Raw genomic sequence first — 19,311 nt, 5'->3', positions numbered from 1 at the left:
GGGCAGTCGGTGCAGTCAGGCCAGGCCAGGCCACCCCTGGGTGAAGAGGGCATTGGGGCCAGAGGGGTCTGCACTGACCACCTCCAAGTTTCTGGGCGGGCCCTGTTCTTAGGCTGTTCCCGCCGCAGCAGAATATAAAGTGCTGAAGCCAGAACCCAGACTGGGACGCAAGGCCCAGAACCTGCGCAGGGGCCACCGGCAATCGGCCACCATGCCCCTGCCCTGCTGTGCCTCGACTTACCCATCTGCTGCTGGGGTAATCCTAACCATCTCTTACTGAAGGACCGTGAGTGCCTTGTTCAAGTTCAGTGTGGTGAGCCCATTGGTGGGAGGTGTTTTTCCTCCCCGAAGACTGTATTTTGAAAAGTACTAATAAAATACAGGAGGTGAGTAGCCAAGGCAGAATTTTAGGTGAATTCTATTTCCTCATTGTTTGACATTTAAAATTTAGAGATGCAAAGGAATATATTTGAATCCATGGGGTTGGGGGGATGAGTACAGAAAGATCTGAGTGCCTTGCTCTTTCCAAAGCACGTGTTTAAAGGAAGGTTCTGGTTGTGTGCAGGGCATTCACAGGCAAGTTTGTGTGTTGTGGGGGGCATACCCCGGGTCCCAGAACCTAGGTGTGGGCTCTGTGTGGCCTTAGGCAAACATCGGACACCATCTGGAGTCCTGGCCTATTTTTGTGGGAAAGGCAACTTTTATCTGCTGGGGAACCTTCAGATATAGGAGGGATGGGGGTTAGGACAGTGTCCCTTGCAGTGGGGGACTTAGGGGAGCCACAAGGGACAGGCTGCTTTGGGCCCCTCCTTCCCCTTTCTGGGAGCAGCCTGCTCTGACAGGATCCAGGCTGGGCCAACCAGGGTCCTTCCCCCTAGGATTGATCAGATCCAACATGAGAAACCGAGACTTTTCCTCTCTGGTTTATCAAGGACCAGCCTGTGGGCCTGGAGTCTCCAGGAGCCACGGTCCCTGCAAGGAGCAGAAGCCTGGCAGAGAGAAAGAACCTCCATGGGAGGTGGAGGACACAAGTGATGGGGACAGAGTACTGGCAGCAGGGAGTTCCTATTCAGCATCCTCACAGCCAGTTCCTCTTAGCCCTTCCTTACCTCGCCCATTAATCCGGTTTGTGCCTAAGCTACTACATGCTGGGTTTCTGTCACTTTCAATTAAGAGGCTCCTCACCAATACACAGATCATGTGGAAAATCCTAGTAAAGGAAAACTGACATTTGTCAGATGCCCACTGTTAGATGCTGTTTTTGAAAAACATGCATTATTGCCGGGAACAGTGGCTCATGCCTGTAATCCCAACACTTTGGGAGGCTGAGACAGGTGGATCACCTGAGGTCAGGAGTTCAAGACCAGCCTGGCCAACATGGTGAAACTCCATCTCTACAAAAACACAAAAATTAGCTGGGCATGATGGCCGGTTCCTGTAATCCCAGCTACTCGGGAGGCTGAGGTGGGAGAATTGCTTGAACCTGGGAGGTGGAGGTTGCAGTGAGCCGAGATGGCACCATTGCATTCCAGCCTGGGCGACAGAGTGAGACTCTGTCTCAAAAAAAAAAAAAAAAAAAAAAAAAGCATTATTGACTACAGCATCTCTGTGAGGCAAATGGAAGAACCAACAACTTTGCAGATGAGGAAACACTTTTTTGTGTTTGGAGACACTAAGGGCCACAGTGTCCACTTGTGCAGGACTCCACAGGGTGGGCCAGCCTGCTTCTAGGCACGGAGTCAGTGGGCCTTGCCTGTCCTGAGACCCCTCAGCCAGACTCTACCCATGAAGACCTTTGCTCTGTGTCTGGGTCCTTCCTGGAGGACTCTGGGCCTTCTGTGGTCTGAGTCTTGGAGCACTGTTATATTGCCGTGCTGTTCAGCTCTGGCAGTCACTCCAGTTGGAGGGTCTATGCCCCTCTGCCCTTGTGCCCTTTTTTCCGCTTTCTTTAAAAAATGTTTAAAAATTATTTTTAATTTTATTATTATTTTTATTATTATTATTTTGAGACAGGGTCTCACTCTGTCACCCAGGCTGGAGTACAGTTACGTGTTCAGTGCTCACTATAGCCTCAACCTCCTGGGCTCAAGTGATCCTCCCCCTCAGCCTCTTGAGTAGCTAGGATTACAGGCATGTGCTGCCACACCTGGCTATTTTTTTTTTTTTAATTTTGTAGAGATGGTGTCTCGCTATGTTGTGCAGTCTGGTCTCGAACTCCTGGGCTCAAGTGATCTTCCCACCTTGGCCTCAAAGTGCTGGGACTACAGGTTGAGCCACCGTGCCCTTGGGCCACCCTAGTATGGGCCGGTGGTGCCTTCCCTCCAGCAGAGGGCGCAGTCTGTGTCCTTAGAGACTCTGGAAGCTCAAGATCAAGTCGGTCTAGGAAATAGGGCTACCTCTTAGCCGGGGGAGGTCTTTCGTTTAAATAGTTAAATACGTACTTAAGTACTTTGTTTACCTCTACACTTTATCACATCCTCCTTGGGGGACTGTCCTATGTGTGAACTTTGTTTTGGAGACACTCTTTTCCCTGATAGAAGCTATACCTCACCCAGCCAAACCTATAACCTAGACTACAGCGGCATAGGAATTTTAACCAATTAGCCACGGGCCCACAGACTAAACAGAAATATTTTCCTACATTCCTGCCAGCAGAGGTGTGTTGACAAGATTTAAAAAAAAAAAAAATTATCCTTACAAAGGAAGTACAAACACTGACAAAGATTTGGTTTCTTTACCATTCTCGAAGTTGCCTTAAATTTTTAACTTTAAGAAAAGAGAGACATTAAAAAAAAATCTTTGACGTTTTTCTATGTTTTGAATCCCCACCGCAACACATCTCACTCAGATGGGAGAAATTAGCAGCCTATGGTGATATCTTGGGTTCCCCAGAACGCAGGCCCTGAGCCAGGGTTTGGTGCACGGGATGTTTATTTGGGATCACGCCCTGTGAAGAGGAGCAGAATGAAGACAGAGCTGGAGAGGGAGAGGTCGAGCCTGTAGTGCAGGCTCAACGACAGCCCCAGCCAGCCCCGCGGGAGCTCTGGAGCTGTGGTTATCCCAAGCTGGGTCAGGATGATCAGACCTCAGACCCCTGCACAGACCAGTGTGGGGACTGGGCCACCTGGGACCTCACCACCTTGGGTGAGATGCTCTCTGCAGGAGCTGAGGCTGAAGGCTATCCAACAACAGTGCTCCCAGCGGCTGGAGGAGCAAGGCCTTCTTTGAGGGGGTCAGGACAGTCCAACCTTGGGGTGGAGGCCGGGTAGGCTGGGTGTCCCTTCTGATGTCTGCCAGGACTTGTTGGTGCCCTCCCCTTAGCCCATCTGCTGCTGGGCTCAGGCGTTAGGACACTGTGCCTGCCCTGCTGGCTCCTGGTCCAGCCTCCATGCCTATTGGCTGGTGCAGACCTCAGCTTACTTGGCCAATGTCTCCTGGCAGAACACACCAAAAAGATGGCTGTTGATCCTAGAGAAATGCTGATTGTTTTCAAACATTAACCCTAACATATAAACAAGAAGGCGCTGAGAACCAGGCTCCCTGATTTGTTGAGTGAGGAAATGCAAGGCTTTGTAGGGCTGAATTTATAGCTTTGTCATACCTCACTTCTCAACACAGAAGAGACCCTACACTCAGCCATCTTTTTATTCTATTGCTCATTCTTTATCCCCTCCTTCTGTCTCTATTAACTGCTTCTCCTCAACAGTTAATAGTGCTCCCCGCTTATTCAGTTTTCATCCATTGCATGCAGTGGACCACATGGGGCCTTTGCAGGGGAGGGAAAAGTATTCCCTACCCTCTTAGGTTCAGTAGCTGGGTCTGCAAAATAATTGGACAAATGACAGATTAACAGGAGAAAAGGGCTGGGTGTGGTGGCTCACGCCTGGAATCCCAGCATTTTGGGAGGCCAAGGCAGGCCAATCACTTGAGGTCAGGAGTTCAAGACCAGCCTTCCGGACATGGTGAAACTCCGTCTCTACTGAAAATACAAAAATTAGCCAGATATAGTGGTACATACCTGTAATCCCAGCTACTTGGGAGGGTGAGGCAGGAGACTTGCTTGAACCTGGGAGGTGGAGGTTGCAGTGAGCCGAGATTGTGCTATTGCACTCCAGCCTGGACAACAGAGTGAGACTCTGTCTCAAAACAACAAAAACAAAAACAAACAAAAAAAGACAGGTAAAAGACATACGCATTTTATTTCATGTTAAAAGTTTTGTTTTTTTTGTTTTTCAAATCGGGTGGACCCCTAAACCAGAATAGGTTCAGCATGACTCCCTAATGTTAAAAGTGTTACCTGGCATGGGGGAGGTGGTGGTGCTTCATAGAAGAGAAACCCCACAAAGCAGACTTGGTGGCTTTATACCATACTAACAAAAGATGATAAATTTGTAGAGAAGTGACAAGGCAAAGGAAAGTGGCTTCTGAACTTTTTAGGGGTAGTAAGCTGTGGGAAGGTAAACATATGGGGGACACTATGGTAGATAGGGCTATTTAGTAAGGCTTGTCTGTGTAGATGTTTCTCAGTGCCATCTCTCTCTCCAGTGATAAGGCCATTCTCCCCTTCCTGGTATGGACAAGGTGAAGGGGCTTCACAAGGAAATATACACCCTGTTTTTCAGGCAGAAAGGGAAAGGGCAGAAAGCTCATCCTGTCTGCTTTTTCTCAATTGCCTTCAGCTCAAATCATCCTTATGCCAAAGTGGCATATTTTGGGGGTGGTCCCCTATGCCTTCAAGCCCAGGTCCCCATAATGGGCCAGGTCACCCCCACTTGCTGACTGCTCCTGTGCTTTGTTTTAGGAACTGCTTCCTCTTCTTCTCTTGCCTGTGGGATGGGACCTTTCCCCAAGCTCCTGTCTCTGGGCTTTTGCTTTCTCACTCTACAATGTCTTCCTCAGCCATCCATCCTGAGCTGGAGTGTACCCTTTCTTTCTGTATTGGACACCCCGGCCCTGAGCGTGCAGCTCTGACTGCCTCCCCAGGTATGATATAGTACTTGGATCCCTGGGGGTCCCCATGTGTTGCCGGGTGGGTTTGCCAACACAACTGTTTACCCCACAGCAAGGAGGGAAGGATCAAGAAGAGCTAGCAGGGAGGGTCCGTCCAGCAGACACTGGACTGAGTGGGTTTCAAGGCAGCACAGAGTGAGTCGGCCAGTGGTGGGGCCCTGGAGACTCAAAGCAACCAATGTGGCGTGGCTGTCACAGCCCCCTGGGAGACTGGGAACTTGTCCCTGCAGAATGCAATGCAAGGCAGAGTTGTGTGGTTCCAGTGGGACTTCATAACTTTTCCCTGTTCTAGGCATGAGCTCTGTCCTTGTTGAGTAGCAGTGACTTCTAGGTGTTAATATGAGCCCCTCATAAACACTTTGATGGGAGAAAGTGTGCTAGCTTGCCACTTTTCTTTTTCTTTTGAGATGGAGTTTCGCTGTTGTTGTCCAGGCTGGAGTGCAGTGGCGCGATCTTGGCTCACTGCAACTTCCGCCTCCTGGGTTCAAGCGATTCTCCTGCCTCGGCCTCCTGAGTGGCTGGGATTACAGGTTCCCACCACCACACCCAGCTAATTTTTTGTATTTTTAGTAGAGACAGGGTTTCACCATGTTGGCCAGGCTGGTCTCAAACTCCTGACCTCAGGTGATCCACCCACCTCGGCCTCCCAGAGTGCTGGGATTACAGCACCGCACCTGGCTGAAACTCAATATTTCTAAAAGCAAACATGCCTGGGACAGTGGCTCATGCCTGTAACCCAGCACTTTGGGAGGCCAGGGCAGGAGGATTGCTTGAGTCCAGGAGTTTGAGACCAGCCTGGGCAACATAGTGAGAAAAAAACTATACAAACAAAAACAAAATAAAACAAAACAAACAAAAAAACACCAAAAGCAAACAAAAAAACAAACACATGATCCAGTCCTTTCCCACCAGCCTCCACTAACCCTTTCCTCATGTCCCACCACCTGTCAGGGACACCTCAAGTCTCCTAATTGCCCAGGCCCAAACCACCCAGGAATCATGTTTTCCTGGCCCCTCAATCCAGCTGGTCACCTGCAATGTCTCCTTTCCCTTTGCTTTGCCACCCCTCCCTGCCAGCCTGAGTTCCATAGGTCTGGGCCATCTCCTCATAGAGCAGCCCCCACCCCCATCACCCTCCTGCACGAAGGTGGCACCATGACCACATAGGCCTTTGCCCTTCTCTCTCCAACAGCAAAGACCCAGCTCAGGTAATTGCCAATGTGCAGCTGCTGCACCCGCATGTTTACTCCCCTTGGAATGAAGTCATGAATGCGCTGGCACACAGCTGCGCAGGCCCGTCTGCAGTAGTCATCAGGACCACATAGCACTCGACTACGTGCCACGCACTGTTCTAGGCACTTGATACATTAACTCATTTAATCCTCACAGCAGTCCTATGCAAAGGTACTATTATCACTTTGTAGATGAGAAAACAGCACGGGAAGATGAAGGTGACACAGTTTGTGGGAGGGAGAGTCAGGATTCAAGACAGCTGGACCCAAAGGACACGCTCGCTACCACTCTGCTGGTGGTGGGCCCAGCATCCCTTCCCCTAGGAAGGCCCCAATTCTGGTCTGACCCTGGCCCCAGGCCCGGTGATGAGGGATTTCATTCCTGTGGCCTCAGTGATTGGTTCAGGGGAGGGCACAGGCACCAAGCCAGGCCTGGCGGCGTCCTCCCCCAACTCTCTTGCCAGAGCCAGTGGGAACAAGCTTCTCTTTTCTCGGAAGGTGACTGAGCTGCCTGAGCACGGAGGGGGCCAGCCCTGGGGAGCTGAGCCGGAACGGCAGAGCCCTGAGGACCAGGGTGAGCCCTGGCCCTGGCCTGGCCTGGCCCACACCCGGCCGTTGTGCTGGTTGACTCATCTCTTTGCTCAATCTGGTTTGAGTTAGGTTTCTGTTCCTTCTGATGGCTGGTTCACCCTTGTGGTCCTAGTGTCTAGCAGTGCCGGGCACATAGTGGATGTTTAAAAAATACTTGTTGAGGCCAGGTGCGGTAGCTCACGCCTGTAATCCCCGCATTTTGGGAGACTGAGGAGGGCGGATTACCTGAGGTCAGGAGTTCGAGACCAGTGTGGCCAACATGGTGAAACCCCAACTGTACTAAAAATATAAAAATTAGCTGGGCGTGGTGGTGCGTGCCTGTAATCCCAGCTACTCAGGAGGCTGAGACAGGTGAATCGCTTGAACCCAGGAGGCGGAGGTTGCAGTGAGACAAGATTGCGCCACTGCACTCCAGCCTGGCGACAGAGCAAGACTCCATCTAAAAAAAAAAAAAGAAAGAAAAGAAAAAAAATTTATTGAAAGCATGAGTGAGGCTGGGTGCGGTGGTTCATGCCTGTAATCCCAGTTCTTTGGGAGTCTGAGGCAGGCAGATCACCTGAGGTCTGGGGTTTGAGACCAGCCTGGCCAACATGGCAAAACCCTGTCTCTCCTAAAAATACAAAAATTAGCCAGGCATGGTGGTGCATGCCTGTAATCCCAGCTACTCGGGAGGCTGAGGCAGGAGAATCACTTGAACCCAGGAGGCGGAGGTTGCAGTGAGCAGAGATCGCGCCATTGCACTCCAGTCTGGGCGACAGAGTGAGAATCCGTCTCAAAAAAAAAAAGCATGAATGAGCACATTTTGAGGTCACCCTGGCAGCTTGATCGCCCTCTGCAGTGGGCCCCAGCTGCTCGATAGCCAGGCCCCAGCACCCCCACCATGCCTGCCTTGGCTTTTGTTCTTATTGCCTCTGTCTGGGAGGCATCCTCCTTCTCTCTTTTAGGGACTGGCTTAATTGCTTCTCTGAGAATCCCCTGATTACTGGGATCTAAGTCCGCAATCTCACACCTCTGAATTAATTGCTTTCATGACGTGGGGACAGTTCCCGTTGCACCTACAGAAAGTGGCAGCTCCTGGTCTGGGCAAGGTGGCTCATGCCTGTAATTCCAGCACTTTGAGAGACCGAGGCGGGCGGATCACCTGAGGTCAAGAGTTCAAGACGGGAAACCCGTCTCTACTAAAAAATACAAAAAATTAGCCGGGTGTAGTAGTGGGCACTTGTAATCCCAGCTACTCAGGAGGCTGAGGCAGAAGAATTGCTTGAACCTGGGAGATGTAGGTTGCAGTGAGCCGAGATGGCGTCCCACTGCACTCCAGCCTGGGTAACAGAGCGAGACTCCATCCAAAAAAAGAAAAAAATTGGCAGCTCCTGGAGGGAAGCAGGTATGCACACCGGGCTCATCTTTGCATCCACCTTGGGGCCTGGTATCACCCTTCCTCATGTGAGCCTTCTGCACGGTGGGGCGGGGCTGGTGACATGGGTCACTGATGCAGGCCAGGTGGGCTGTGGTGGACAGTGTGAGCACATACACCCTAAAGCAGGCAGTTCTGCTGCCTGGGGTCCTGAAGAAACAAGGGCCCTAGATTTTCCCAGAGAAGCAGAAATCCAGATTTTAATGCAAAATCTTTTTTTTTTTTTTTTTTTTTTTTTGAGATGGAGTCTTGCTCTTGTCACCCAGGCTGGAGTGCAGTGGTGTGATCTTGGTTCACTACAACCTCCGCCTCCCAGGTTCAAGCAATTCTCCTGCCTCAGCCTCCCGAGTAGTTGGGATTACAGGCGTACACCGCTATGTCCAGTTAATTTTTTTGTATTTTTAGTAGAGACCAGGTTTCACCATGTTGGCCAGGCTGGTCTCGAACTCCTGAGCTCGGGTGATCCACCTACTTCGGCCTCCCAAAGTGCTGGGATTACAGATATGAGCCACCCTGCCCGGTCATAAAATCTATTTTTTAAATGCTAGCGATTAGTTTACAATTTGAGAAGCACTATGTAGGTTAAACAACCCATCAGTTGGCTGGCTGCAGCCCCAGGGTTCCCATTTGGAGACTCTGCTGGGAACCAGGAAGGACGAGTGAACCATCCATGGCCAGGGCCGCACATGAAGGCATGCGGGTGAGAGCTGCTGAGGGCACTTGGCTAAGGGTGGGGCTGGAGCGGACATCCAGCCGGGGCATCACTCACCAGGTCACACCACCGGGTGCTCCACAGGGTCTAGCCAGAGGGTGGGCTGACAGCTTCCGAAGCAGATGGCTGCCCCATCGCTGCACTCAAGGCCGGGCCTTGCTAATGCTTTCCCAGATGCATTTCTTCACAGACAAGAGTAAAGACCACGTAAAGAGACCTGGGTCTAAGGTGAGCAACTCATCCTAGTTTGCCTGGGGTTTTCCGGTTTTAAATATGAAAGTCCTACAACCCAGAAACCCCCTTAGTCTGAGGCAAACCAGGACAGTCGGTTTGCTTAGACTCCTGCTCCCTCTGCGCCCCCAGCTCACCGGAGGATAATGATAATGGCAGCCACCATGTGTGGGCTTATCAAGTGCCAGACACCATGCATTCTGGCCTGCATCGCTTCCCTTCTGTCTTATAACAGTGTCATGGTATGGATTTATTCTCTCCTTTCTACAGCTAAGTAGGCTGAGAGTGACGTGATTCGCCCAGGGCAAGTGCTGGCGCTGGGGTTTGAACCCACATGGTGTGACTCAGCACTGTCAACTGCACTGCCTCTTCTGCCTCTCAGCTTGAGCCTGCCAGGCCAGCCTAGGCCCCAGGGAAGGCTCCTCGGGAGCTTACCTGGGTGGAGGTTCAGTAGGGATGGGTTTTTGCAGGTCTGAGACATCCCCCTGCCACACTGCCTCCAGCTCTGCCCAGGCTCTTCTCTGTCTGCACATTTGCCCCCAGCGCCTGAATGGGACAGCCTGAGAAACCCTCAGGGGACGTTGTTTCCACTGCACCCCGAGCCCTCCTGTCCTGTCACCGTGTTGCTCACTGCACCCCAAGGGAGGAGGCTGGTGCTTAGAAATAAATGCTCACTGGTGATTTATTGCATGGGCTGGGGGAACCGTCCAGAGCAAGAATGGGCAAGGGAGCAGGGCGTGAGGGTCCCAGGGATCTCTGGAGGCCACTGAACCAGCCCTTTGGGAGTCCCTGTGCAGGGCTCTAATCATAGTTGGGGTCAGCCTGGGCCTGGCGTGGGGTGAGGTGGCTGGTCAGGTAGCGCGTGGCTGAGCGGATGCCCTCCACGGTCCTCTGCTCCACTGTCTCCAGCACACGGGTGATGGTGCGCAGGGCTGAGCTGGTCCCTGACACCAGCCCGGAGGAGAAGGCCGAGCTGACGCTTCCCACCAGGCTGGGGACCGAGCGCAAGCTGGGCCCCGAGCTGTGCAGCAGGTCTGCCACGGTGCTGTGGCCGGAATCCAGGAAGCCTGTGGCTATGGCCATGCCCATGGTGGTCTCGGACCACACCAGGATGTCTGCCAGGGAGCTGATGGAGCCCTCGCCCCTGTCCAGCAGGCTGGTCATGGAGCGCATGTAGCCGTTCTCCTCACTGGCCATGTACAGGCTGGGGTCCAGGGGCCTTCTCCCCAGGGCCACCTCGTGGGGGCCAGGCGACGGGGACACACTGCCTGCTGGAGGTGGAGGGAAGAACCAAGTCTGCAGGTCTCCTAAGCTGTCCACCACATTTGCCCCCATTGCCATTGGGGACTCATCAGATGGTAAAGCTTCAGCTTCAGGGTGTGGGGCCTTTGGATGCTCAGCTTTCTCCTCAGCAGCCTTGGTGGTGCTGGCAGCCTGAGGGCCATGCTGGCCATTGGCACCTGCTGTGACGTGGTCAGCACCACTCTCGACGGGCTGAGCCTCCATGTGCTGGGTGGACTGTAGCTCAGCACTCGGGGCAGAGGGGGCTGACTCCGGCTCTCTCTCAGGAACACTCGCCATTTGTGACATCTTGTCTTTACCCAGGAGGTGACTTGGGAAAACCACTAGACTCTGACTTGTCCTTGAGTCTTGAACCTGCCTGTCCCACGCTGGATTCTGAAGGCTCATAGACGCTTGCAGGGGACTTGGGTTTTGGCTGGGAAGCAGAGGTGTGATTTTTCTGGGTGTCTTCTGGCCGTGTTCTGGAACAACTGCACCCTTGTCTTTGTCTCCAGATGTTGATATGGCCCTGGGGGTGGCCGTCTTGAAGGAGGCCTGATCTATATCCTGCCAGTCAGTGGATGCGACAGAGCTGCTCACCGCCAAGACATCTGCTGTGAGTGGGACCTGACCTTGGGGCTCTCCTGCTGGGCTGTCCTTAGACCTGCTGTCATCCACGTTGCCCAGGGGGTACCCTGGGAGTGCCATGTATGGGGCTGCTGGTGGAGCCGGCCTCCCCCGAGGGCTCTCCTGTGGTCATCTATGCCCTTTGCTGCTTGTGGCGGTTGGAGGGAGTGGCTGCAACCCAGCTGGGCTGAGTTGTCCAAGTGGTGAGGTCACAAGGGACTGTGGCCACTGGTGATGTCACAGATACCCGTAGAGCAAGGGTCTTGAGCTTCTGGAGCAGCCTTCCAAGTGGGCTAAGTCTATGGGACAGTTTGTTGCCAACTTTGCAGGTACATAGGGAAAAAATGACAAATGTTCTTGAAAGGGCTGGAGGCGTGTGTACAGGGGCAAGTACAGCCACAGGGACACAGGAGGAGTGAGAGCTGTGACTCTGACAAATGAGAAGGGATGCAGATGTTGATTTAGAACAGTGTTTATAAGGGACCCCTCCTGGCACCTCTCTGTCTACACTGGTGCCTCAAGACCCCAGTTTAGGCTGGGCATGGTGGCTCACTCTTGTAATCCCAGCACTCTGGGAGGCTGAGGTGGGGGGATCACCTGAGGTCAGGAGTTCGAGGCCAGCCTGGCCAACGTGGTGAAACCCCGTCTCTACTAAAAATGCAAAAAGTAGCCGGGCGTGGCGGCGGGCACCTGTAATCCCAGCTACTGGGGAAGCTGAGGCAGAAGAATTGCTTGAACCCAGGGAGTGGAGGTTGCAGTGAGCCGAGATCGCACCATTGCACTCCAGCCTGGGCAAAAGCGTACTCTGTTTCAAAACAAATAAACAAACAAAACAACAACAACAAACAACAACAAAAAACCACCCCCAATTTAGTCAGTGTTCCTGCAGGGAATCAGTTTCCCAGCAGTGGTGAGTAGGTATAAGCAAAAGCCAAGGGCCTGGGCAGCTCCATTTGTGGCTGTGGGTTTAACCCTTTTGATGTAGGGCAAAAATCTCTATCTTCTCCTTGCTCATCTGGGCTAGAAGGGCAGAGAATAACAAAAGGTCTGCAGACCTCTGAGTGTTTCTTGGAGAAGGATAACCCCAGATACACCTACTTGTGCTTAGCTGGGCACGGTGGCTCATGCCTGTGATCCCAGCACTTTGGGAGGCTGAGGCGGGCAGATCATCTGAGGTCAGGAGTTTGAGACCAGCCTGACCAACATGGAGAAACCCCATCTCTACTAAAAATACAAAATTAGCTGGGCGTGGTGGCGCATGCCTGTAATCCCAGCTGCTCGGGAGGCTGAGGCAGGAGTATCGCTTGAACCCCGGAGGCGGAGGTTGTGGTGAGCCGAGATCGCACCATTGCACTCCAGCCTGGGCAACAAGGGCGAAACTCTATCTCAAAAAAAAAAAAAAAAAAAGCCTACATTAAGAAGATGTTTGGAGAGGAAGGCTCAGTCTGTCGTGTCTGTGCTTCTCCAGGGGTTATCAGCTAACATTTAGTGACTGCTTATGGGCAGAAAAGGGCGCATAGCATCCTTCTCATCACCCATCACCTCTGGGTAGGTACGGTTCTACTAGTATACTCAGTTTACACACAGGCATGCTGAGCCTCACAGAGAATAAGCGACTTACTCAAAGCCACACTATTAATAAGAGCTGAATCTGGGATTTGAACCCTGTCTGGCTTCAATACTAAGCTTTCCAGCACTCTCTCATACCCAGGAGGGATATTAAAAATGTTGAATGAGGGACTGGGCATGGTGGCTCATGCCTGTAATCCCAGAACTTTAAAAGTCCAAGGTGGGAGGATCGCTTGAGCCCAGGAGTTCAAGACCAGCCTGGGCAACGTAGTATGACCCTGTCTCTACAAAAAATAAAACAAAAATTAGCTGGGCATGGTGGTGTGCACCTGTAGTCCCAGCTACTGGGGAGGCTGAGGCCCAGGAGGAGGATTTCTTGAGCTCAGGAGTTCCAGGCTGCAGTGAGCTGTGATCACATCATTGCATCCCAGCCCGGGTGACGGAGCGAGATCCTGTGCCTTAAAAAAGAAAAAAGATATATCTAATGACTGGCATGGTAATCACGCTGGCAGATGCAGACAGAGGCCTCCCATTAGAACCGGTTCCACCACACCAGCAGGTGACAGCTGCTGCCAGCGCTGGGCTGCACCATCAGCAGCATGGTCATGAGTGTATGGAAAATTCCCCTCCCTGAAACTCTCTGCCCTTGTCCTCTATCCTGCTGCCTCTCTGGGCTGGCTCCCTCCCTCCTCCACCTCTCCCAGGATCAGGCCTTCCCTTCACACTCCTTTTACTGACTCCACCCAGCCAGCCTCCACCTTAACCCTCTGAGGCTGGCGGCACTACTGACACCAGGCTCCTTGCTCACTAAGTGTTTATTTTCCCCGCAGATACCCTGCCGCCACCTCAGAGGTCACAGGGCAAACCCAGGCTTGTTGGAGTGTGAGGGGCCGATGAGTACAGCCTGTAGCTTGTAAAGGAGTCCTGGAGAGAATGGTGGCTGCCCATCCCAGATGACCTTCTTCCTTAGTGTCAGACAATTGCTAAATAGAAATTATAGGAGGCTACTGCTTCGGATGAGGCTCCTGCACCAGGCCCCAGCAGACTGGACTAAACGTCAAGGTGGGGTCACTCACACTGAGGTTCCAAATCACCGGGAGACAGAGATGATTGCCAGTTTCCCAAATGGGCCAGTTTCTTTTTTCTTTTTTTGAGATAGAGTCTTGCTCTGTTGCCTTGGTTGGAGTGCAGTGGCGTGATCTCAGCTCACTGCAACCTCTGCCTCCCGGGTTCAAGCGATTCTTTTTCCTCAGCTCAGGCTGGTCTCGAACTCCTGGCCTCAGGTGATCCACCCATCTCAGCCTCCCAAAGTGCTGGGATTACAGATGTGAGCCATCTCGCCCGGTTTTTTTTTTTTTTTTTTTTTTTTTTTGAGACAGCATCTTGCTCTGTGGCCTTGGCTGGAGTTCAGTGTGTGATCCCAACTCCAAGCTGAAGCAATTCTCTTACTTCAGCCTCCCAAGTAGCTGGGAATACAGGCACATTCTAGCCCACCTAGTTAATTTTGTTTTTACTTTTTGTAAAGATGGAATTTCACCATGTTGCCCAGGCTGGTCCCGAACTCCTGGGCTCAAGGAATCTGCCCACTTCAGCCTCCCAAAGTGCTGACATGACAGAAACAGGCCAGTTTCAATCTTCAAGTGGCACGATAATGAAGTTCCTTCCGTTTTAATTTTTTTTTTCTTCTGTCTTGAACTCCTGGGCTCAAGCACTCCTCCAGCCTCAGCCTCCTGAGTAGCTGGGACTATAGGTACGTGCCAACATGTCCGGCTATTTTTTAAATTCTTTGTAGAGATGGGATTTCGCCATGTTGCTCAGCTTGGTTTCTAACTCCTGGGCTGAAGCGAACCTCTCACCTCCCAAGTGCTGGGATTATAGGTGTGAGCCACTGCACCTAGCCTGGTTTTTGTTTTTAGTTTCTGCTTTTTTCCACCCTCTTCCTGTCTATAAAGCCAGCTTTCACTGCTTGATTCATTGGAACCCTTATTCTATTTTAGGAAATCAAGTGTTGCCTGATTCTAGAATCACAAAGCCAATTGAGAGCTTTAAACTAAACTTGTAATTTTGTCTTTTGACACTTAGTGTCAGGACCCTGATTTTATTCAGGGCCTCTGTGTCTTAGCTAAAAGAACACATTTCCCAGCCTCCTTTGCAGGTAGGTAAGAACATGTGACCATGTTCTGGCCATTGAGAAGTAAGCAGAAAGTATTGAGTCGAACTTCAGAAAGGATCCTTCAAAGAGTTTAACATCTTTTTGCTCTTCCCCCTATCAGGAATGTGAAGGCTGGAGCAACAGCAACCCTCTTGGTCCAGCAAGAGGACTGGTCTAGCAACCCTCTAGGTAATCTTGAGGGTGGAAGGCACACAGTAAGAGGGTGGACCAAGCAAGGATGGAAGGACCCTGGGTCCCATGATTGGAGCTGTCCGGCAGCCACCAGACCAGACTATCGCCAACCTCTCAAATTCCTTTATGTGAGGGAAAATAACACTATATGTGCCCAAATGATTATTTTTGGTTTTCTATTACATGCAGCTAAACGTAATCCTAATCCAGTTCTAACAGTTATGAGATCCCTGTCAAGTAGTTGGTCCGTGTTTGCTTGAATATCTTCCAGTCCTAAACAATCAAGAGTAGCATATGGCACTGAGTGTCAGTAGGCCTGACGCTGGGCAGGGGTTATTTCCCCATTATTCAGATGAGGAAACTGAGGCTTAGAGAAGCCAAGCACATAGCAAGGTCAGTGGCATCTGCCTGACTCCAAAGCCCCACACCCCACACAGCTCCCTGCTTTTAGTTAGAAAGTTCTCCCCGCTCCCTATCTTTACCCAGGAAATAAAAACCTATATATTTAAGGTATATGACTTAATTTTTTTTTTTTTTTTTTGAGATGGAATCTCACTCTGTCACCCAGGCTGGAGTGCAGTGGCACGATCTCAGCTCACTGCAACCTCCGGCCCCCGGGTTCAAGCGATTCTCCTGCCTCAGCCTTCCAAGTAGCCGGGATTACAGGCGCCTGTCACCGAGCCTGGCTAATTTTTGTATTTTTAGTAGAGACGGGGTTTCACCATCTTGGCCAGGCTGGTCTTGAACTCCTGACCCGTGATCCACCTGCCTCTGCCTCCCAAAGTGCTAGGATTACAGACGTGAGCCACTGTGCCCGGCTGACTTAATGTTTTGTTGTACATTAGACTGAAATAATCACTACAATCAAGCTAATTAACATATCCCTCACCTCGTATAGTTTCCATCTCCCTCCCTCCCTCCCTCCTTCCCCCACCCTCCTTCCTTCCTCCCTCCCTCTTTCTTTTCTTTTTTCTTTCCCTTCCCTTCCCTTCCTTTCCCTTCCCTTCCTTTCCCTTCCCTCCTTTTCCCTCCTCTTCTCTTCTCTTTTCTTTTCTTTCCCTTTCTTTCCTCTTCCCCCTTCTCTCTTTTTTCTTGTTTTCTTTCAACAGGGTCTCACTATGTTGCCCAGGCTGGAGTACAGTGGTACAATCATAGCTCACTGCAGCCTTGACCTCCTGGGCTCAAGGGATCCTCCCACCTCAGCCTCTGAGTAGTTGGGACTACAGGTGTGTGCACCATGGCTGGCTAATTTTTAAATATTTTGTAGAGATGGAGTCTCACTATGTTGCCCAGGATGGTCTTGAACTTCTGGGCTCAAGCAATCTGCCTGCCTTGGCCTCCCAAAATGCTGGGATTACAAGCATGAGCCACCGCACCTGGCCATTTTCTTTCTTTCTTACTTTGTGTGTGTGTGTTGAGAATAGAAAGTTTCTGATGTCCCCTCATGTGGCCCACTAAAACCATCATGCACCTTATAGGCACCAAGGACAAACTCTGTATTTGGAATTCAGCTTTTGATTCTACATGTTGCACTTTATGTTGACCCTTGTTACATTTCATATGCTTGGGCCGGGCATGGTGGCTCACGCCTGTAATCCTAGCACTTTGGGAGGCCGAGGCAGGTGGATCACCTGAGATCAGGAGTTTGAGACCAGCCTGACCAACGTGGATAAACCCCATTTTACTAAAAATACAAAATTAGCTGGGCTTGGTGGTGCACCTGTCATTCCAGCTACTCAGGAGACTGAGGCAGGGGAATTGCTTGAACCTGGAAGGCGGAGGTTGTGGTGAGCCGAGGTTGCACCATTGCACTCCAGCCTGGGCAACAAGAGTGAAACTTCATCTCAAAAAAAAAAAAAGTTTCATATGCTTGAAAATCGTGCCCAAGGAAGGCTACAGTGGAATGAATAGGCACTGATGTCAAAGGCAGAGAGATTTATTAAAATTGGGGAACAAAAAATAAAGGATTATTTATTTGTAAATAAATATTAAATGAGATCAGTATAGAACAAAATATATTTATTCTGTTATGTGGACAATATATATTTTAGATATATTCTGTACATAAATAAAATACAAAATAAAATATATATGAAAGTTTTCTCCATCTTAGTTAAAAACTTTCCTACTTTTATTATTTTTTTTCTGGTGAAAAGATATATATATATTTAGAATTAGCCAGCTGGACTCAGTTTAGATGATCCCTTTTTTTTTTTTTTGAGATAGAGTTTCACTCTTGTTGCTCAGACTGGAGTGCAATGGCGCGATCTTGGCTCACTGTAACCTCCTCCTCCCGAGTTCAAGTGATTCTTCTGCCTCAGCCTCCCGAGTAGCTGGGATTACAGGCATGCGCCACCACGTCCAGCTAATTTTGTATTTTTAGTGGAGATGGGGTTTCTCCATGTTGGTCAGGCCATTCTCAAACTTTTGACCTCAGGTGATCCGCCCGCCTCAGCCTCCCAAAGTGCTGGGATTACAGGCGTGAGCCACCATGCCTGGCTTTTTTTTGTTTTTTTTGAGACAGAGTCTTGCTCTATGGCCCAGGCTGGAGTGCAGTGATGTGATCTCAGCTCACTGAAACCTCTGCCTCCTGGGTTCAAGTGATTCTTCTGTTTTAGCCTCCCGAGTAGCTGGTACTACAGGAGCGCACCACCACACCTGGCTTATTTTCTTGTATTTTTAATAGAGACAGGGTTTTGCCATGTCGGCCAGGCTGGTCTCAAACTCCTGACCTCAGGTGATCCACTCTCCTCGGCCTCCCGAAGTGCTGGGATTATAGGTGTGAGCCACCGTGCCCAACCACATGATTTCATTTTTGTTGGCAACATCCAAAGCATCATAATCAGCAGCCAGTTGAACATATGCCTTCTTCTCTCCATCAGGCCTATTCAGGGTGTTGACCACTGCCACGTCGATGTCATAGAGCTTCTTCACAGCCTGTTTGATCTGGTGCTTGTTGGCTTTAACATCCACAATGAACACAGTGTGTTGTTGTCGTCTGTCTTCTTCGTGGCCAACTCAGTGGTCAGCGGAAACTTGATGATAACACAGTGGCCAAGCTTGTTTCTCCCAGGGATGCTCTTCTGGGAATATCTGGGCCGCCTCCAGAGTCGCAGTGTCTTGGGCCGCTGGAAGGTGGGTGACGTGCAGATCTTTTTTTTGTGGCTGTGGATACCTTTCAGCTCTGCCTTCTTGGCCTTCAAAGCCTTTGCTTTGGCTTCAGCTTTAGGAGGGGCAAGAGCTTCCTTCTTTGCCTTTGGCATCATCTTGTAAAAAGAGTTCTCTACCTTTATTAAGTAGTTCTCATAAGAGGAAATTCGTCTCAAATAATTTGCCTTTGCTTTCTTTTCAATTCCTTTCTCTCTCTCTCTCTCTCTTTTTTTTTTTTTTTTTTTTTTGAGATGGAGTCTCACTCTGTCACCCAGGCTGGAGTGCAGTGGCATGATCTCGGCTCACTGCAACCTCTGCCTCCCAGGTTCAAGCGATTCTCATGCCTCAGCCTCCCAAGTAGCTGGGACTACAGGCATTTGCCACCACACCCGGCTAATTTTTTTTTTTTTTGAGATGAAGTCTTACTCTTGTCCCCCAGGTTGCAGGCTGGAGTGCGGTGGCGTGAGTGATCTTGGCTCACTGCAACCTCTGCCTCCTGGGTTCAGGCAACTCTCCTGCCTCAGCTTCCCAAGTAGCTGGGATTACGGGTACCTGCCACCATGCCCGGCTAATTTTTGTATTTTTAGTTGACATGGGGTTTTGCCATGTTGGCCAGGCTGGTCTCGAACTCTTGACCTCAGGTGATCCGCCTGCCTCAGCCTCCCAAAGTGCTGGGATTTATAAGCATGAGCCACCGTGCCTGGCCCTCAACTCCCTTCTCTTGGGGAGAATGACTCTCGAATTAAATAATTAAATACTCTTATTTTAGGGTAAACTCAGTTTATGGAATATTATGAAGCTGTATAAAGCCTCTACAGAAACATGGAAAAAGATTGTTATATAATGTTACTTTAAAAAGCAGGAGGTTGGGCATGGTGGCTCACACTTGTAGTCCCAGCACTTTGGGAGGCCAAGGCGGGAGGATTATTTGAGTCCGGGTGTTCGAGGCTACAGTGAGCTGTAATTGCACCACTGCACTCCAGCCTAGGCAACAGAGTGTGACCCCATCTCAAAAAATAAGGCTAGATATGGTGGTTCATGCCTGCAATCCCAGCATGTGGGAGGCCAAGGCGGGTGGAAGGAGACCAGCCTGGGTAACATGAAGAAACCCCATCTCTCCAACAACAACAAAATTAGCCGGACGTGGTGG

The 19,311-nt window shown here is 50.7% G+C and overlaps 2 protein-coding genes across 9 annotated transcripts in view; one reads left to right on the top strand and one right to left on the bottom strand.

Moving 5' to 3' along the window:
* The first annotated feature begins 351 nt into the window (after positions 1-351).
* The window catches only part of NMUR1 (neuromedin U receptor 1), an 80,947-nt gene continuing 61,987 nt past the window's right edge, over positions 352-19,311 (top strand). The window contains exons 1-4 of one of the 2 annotated variants that reach the window (XM_034955361.2): positions 352-386; positions 10,987-11,087; positions 14,941-15,139; positions 17,894-18,146. In XM_034955361.2, coding sequence (XP_034811252.1) covers positions 15,078-15,139; positions 17,894-18,146 — 315 coding nt within the window. In that variant the 5' untranslated portion in view covers positions 352-386; positions 10,987-11,087; positions 14,941-15,077. Of the gene's footprint in view, positions 387-10,986; positions 11,088-14,940; positions 15,140-17,893; positions 18,147-19,311 lie in introns of those variants that run through there. The other variant, XM_034955362.2, reaches the window with a different exon arrangement.
* TEX44 (testis expressed 44) lies at positions 1,123-14,909 on the bottom strand. Of its 7 annotated transcripts, none has more exons than XR_010109419.1 (5): positions 9,626-11,297; positions 9,017-9,141; positions 7,059-7,272; positions 4,019-4,136; positions 2,717-2,947 (listed from the first exon to the last, which is right to left on the bottom strand). XR_010109419.1 is itself a non-coding variant. In XM_003821868.5 (1 exon), exon 1 carries the CDS (start codon positions 11,177-11,179, stop codon positions 9,992-9,994), a length of 1,188 nt encoding a protein of 395 aa, XP_003821916.3. In that variant the 5' UTR covers positions 11,180-14,909; the 3' UTR covers positions 9,184-9,991. The 7 variants fall into 7 exon arrangements, 1 of the variants encoding a protein (XP_003821916.3); XR_010109421.1 differs by having other exon boundaries at positions 2,917-3,434; XR_010109420.1 differs by lacking the exon at positions 7,059-7,272 and having other exon boundaries at positions 1,123-3,434.

This window comes from Pan paniscus, chromosome 13 (genome assembly GCF_029289425.2).
Source record: "Pan paniscus chromosome 13, NHGRI_mPanPan1-v2.0_pri, whole genome shotgun sequence".
NCBI classification, from domain to species: domain Eukaryota; kingdom Metazoa; phylum Chordata; class Mammalia; order Primates; family Hominidae; genus Pan; species Pan paniscus.
Note: the sequence above shows the minus strand (reverse complement) of the source record. Positions and strands in the feature narration are given on the sequence as shown.

Bases quoted from the DNA above. Each gene is read 5' to 3' on its own strand.
- TEX44 (XM_003821868.5), bottom strand. From the start codon at position 11,179: ATGGCACTCCCAGGGTACCCCCTGGGCAACGTGGATGACAGCAGGTCT.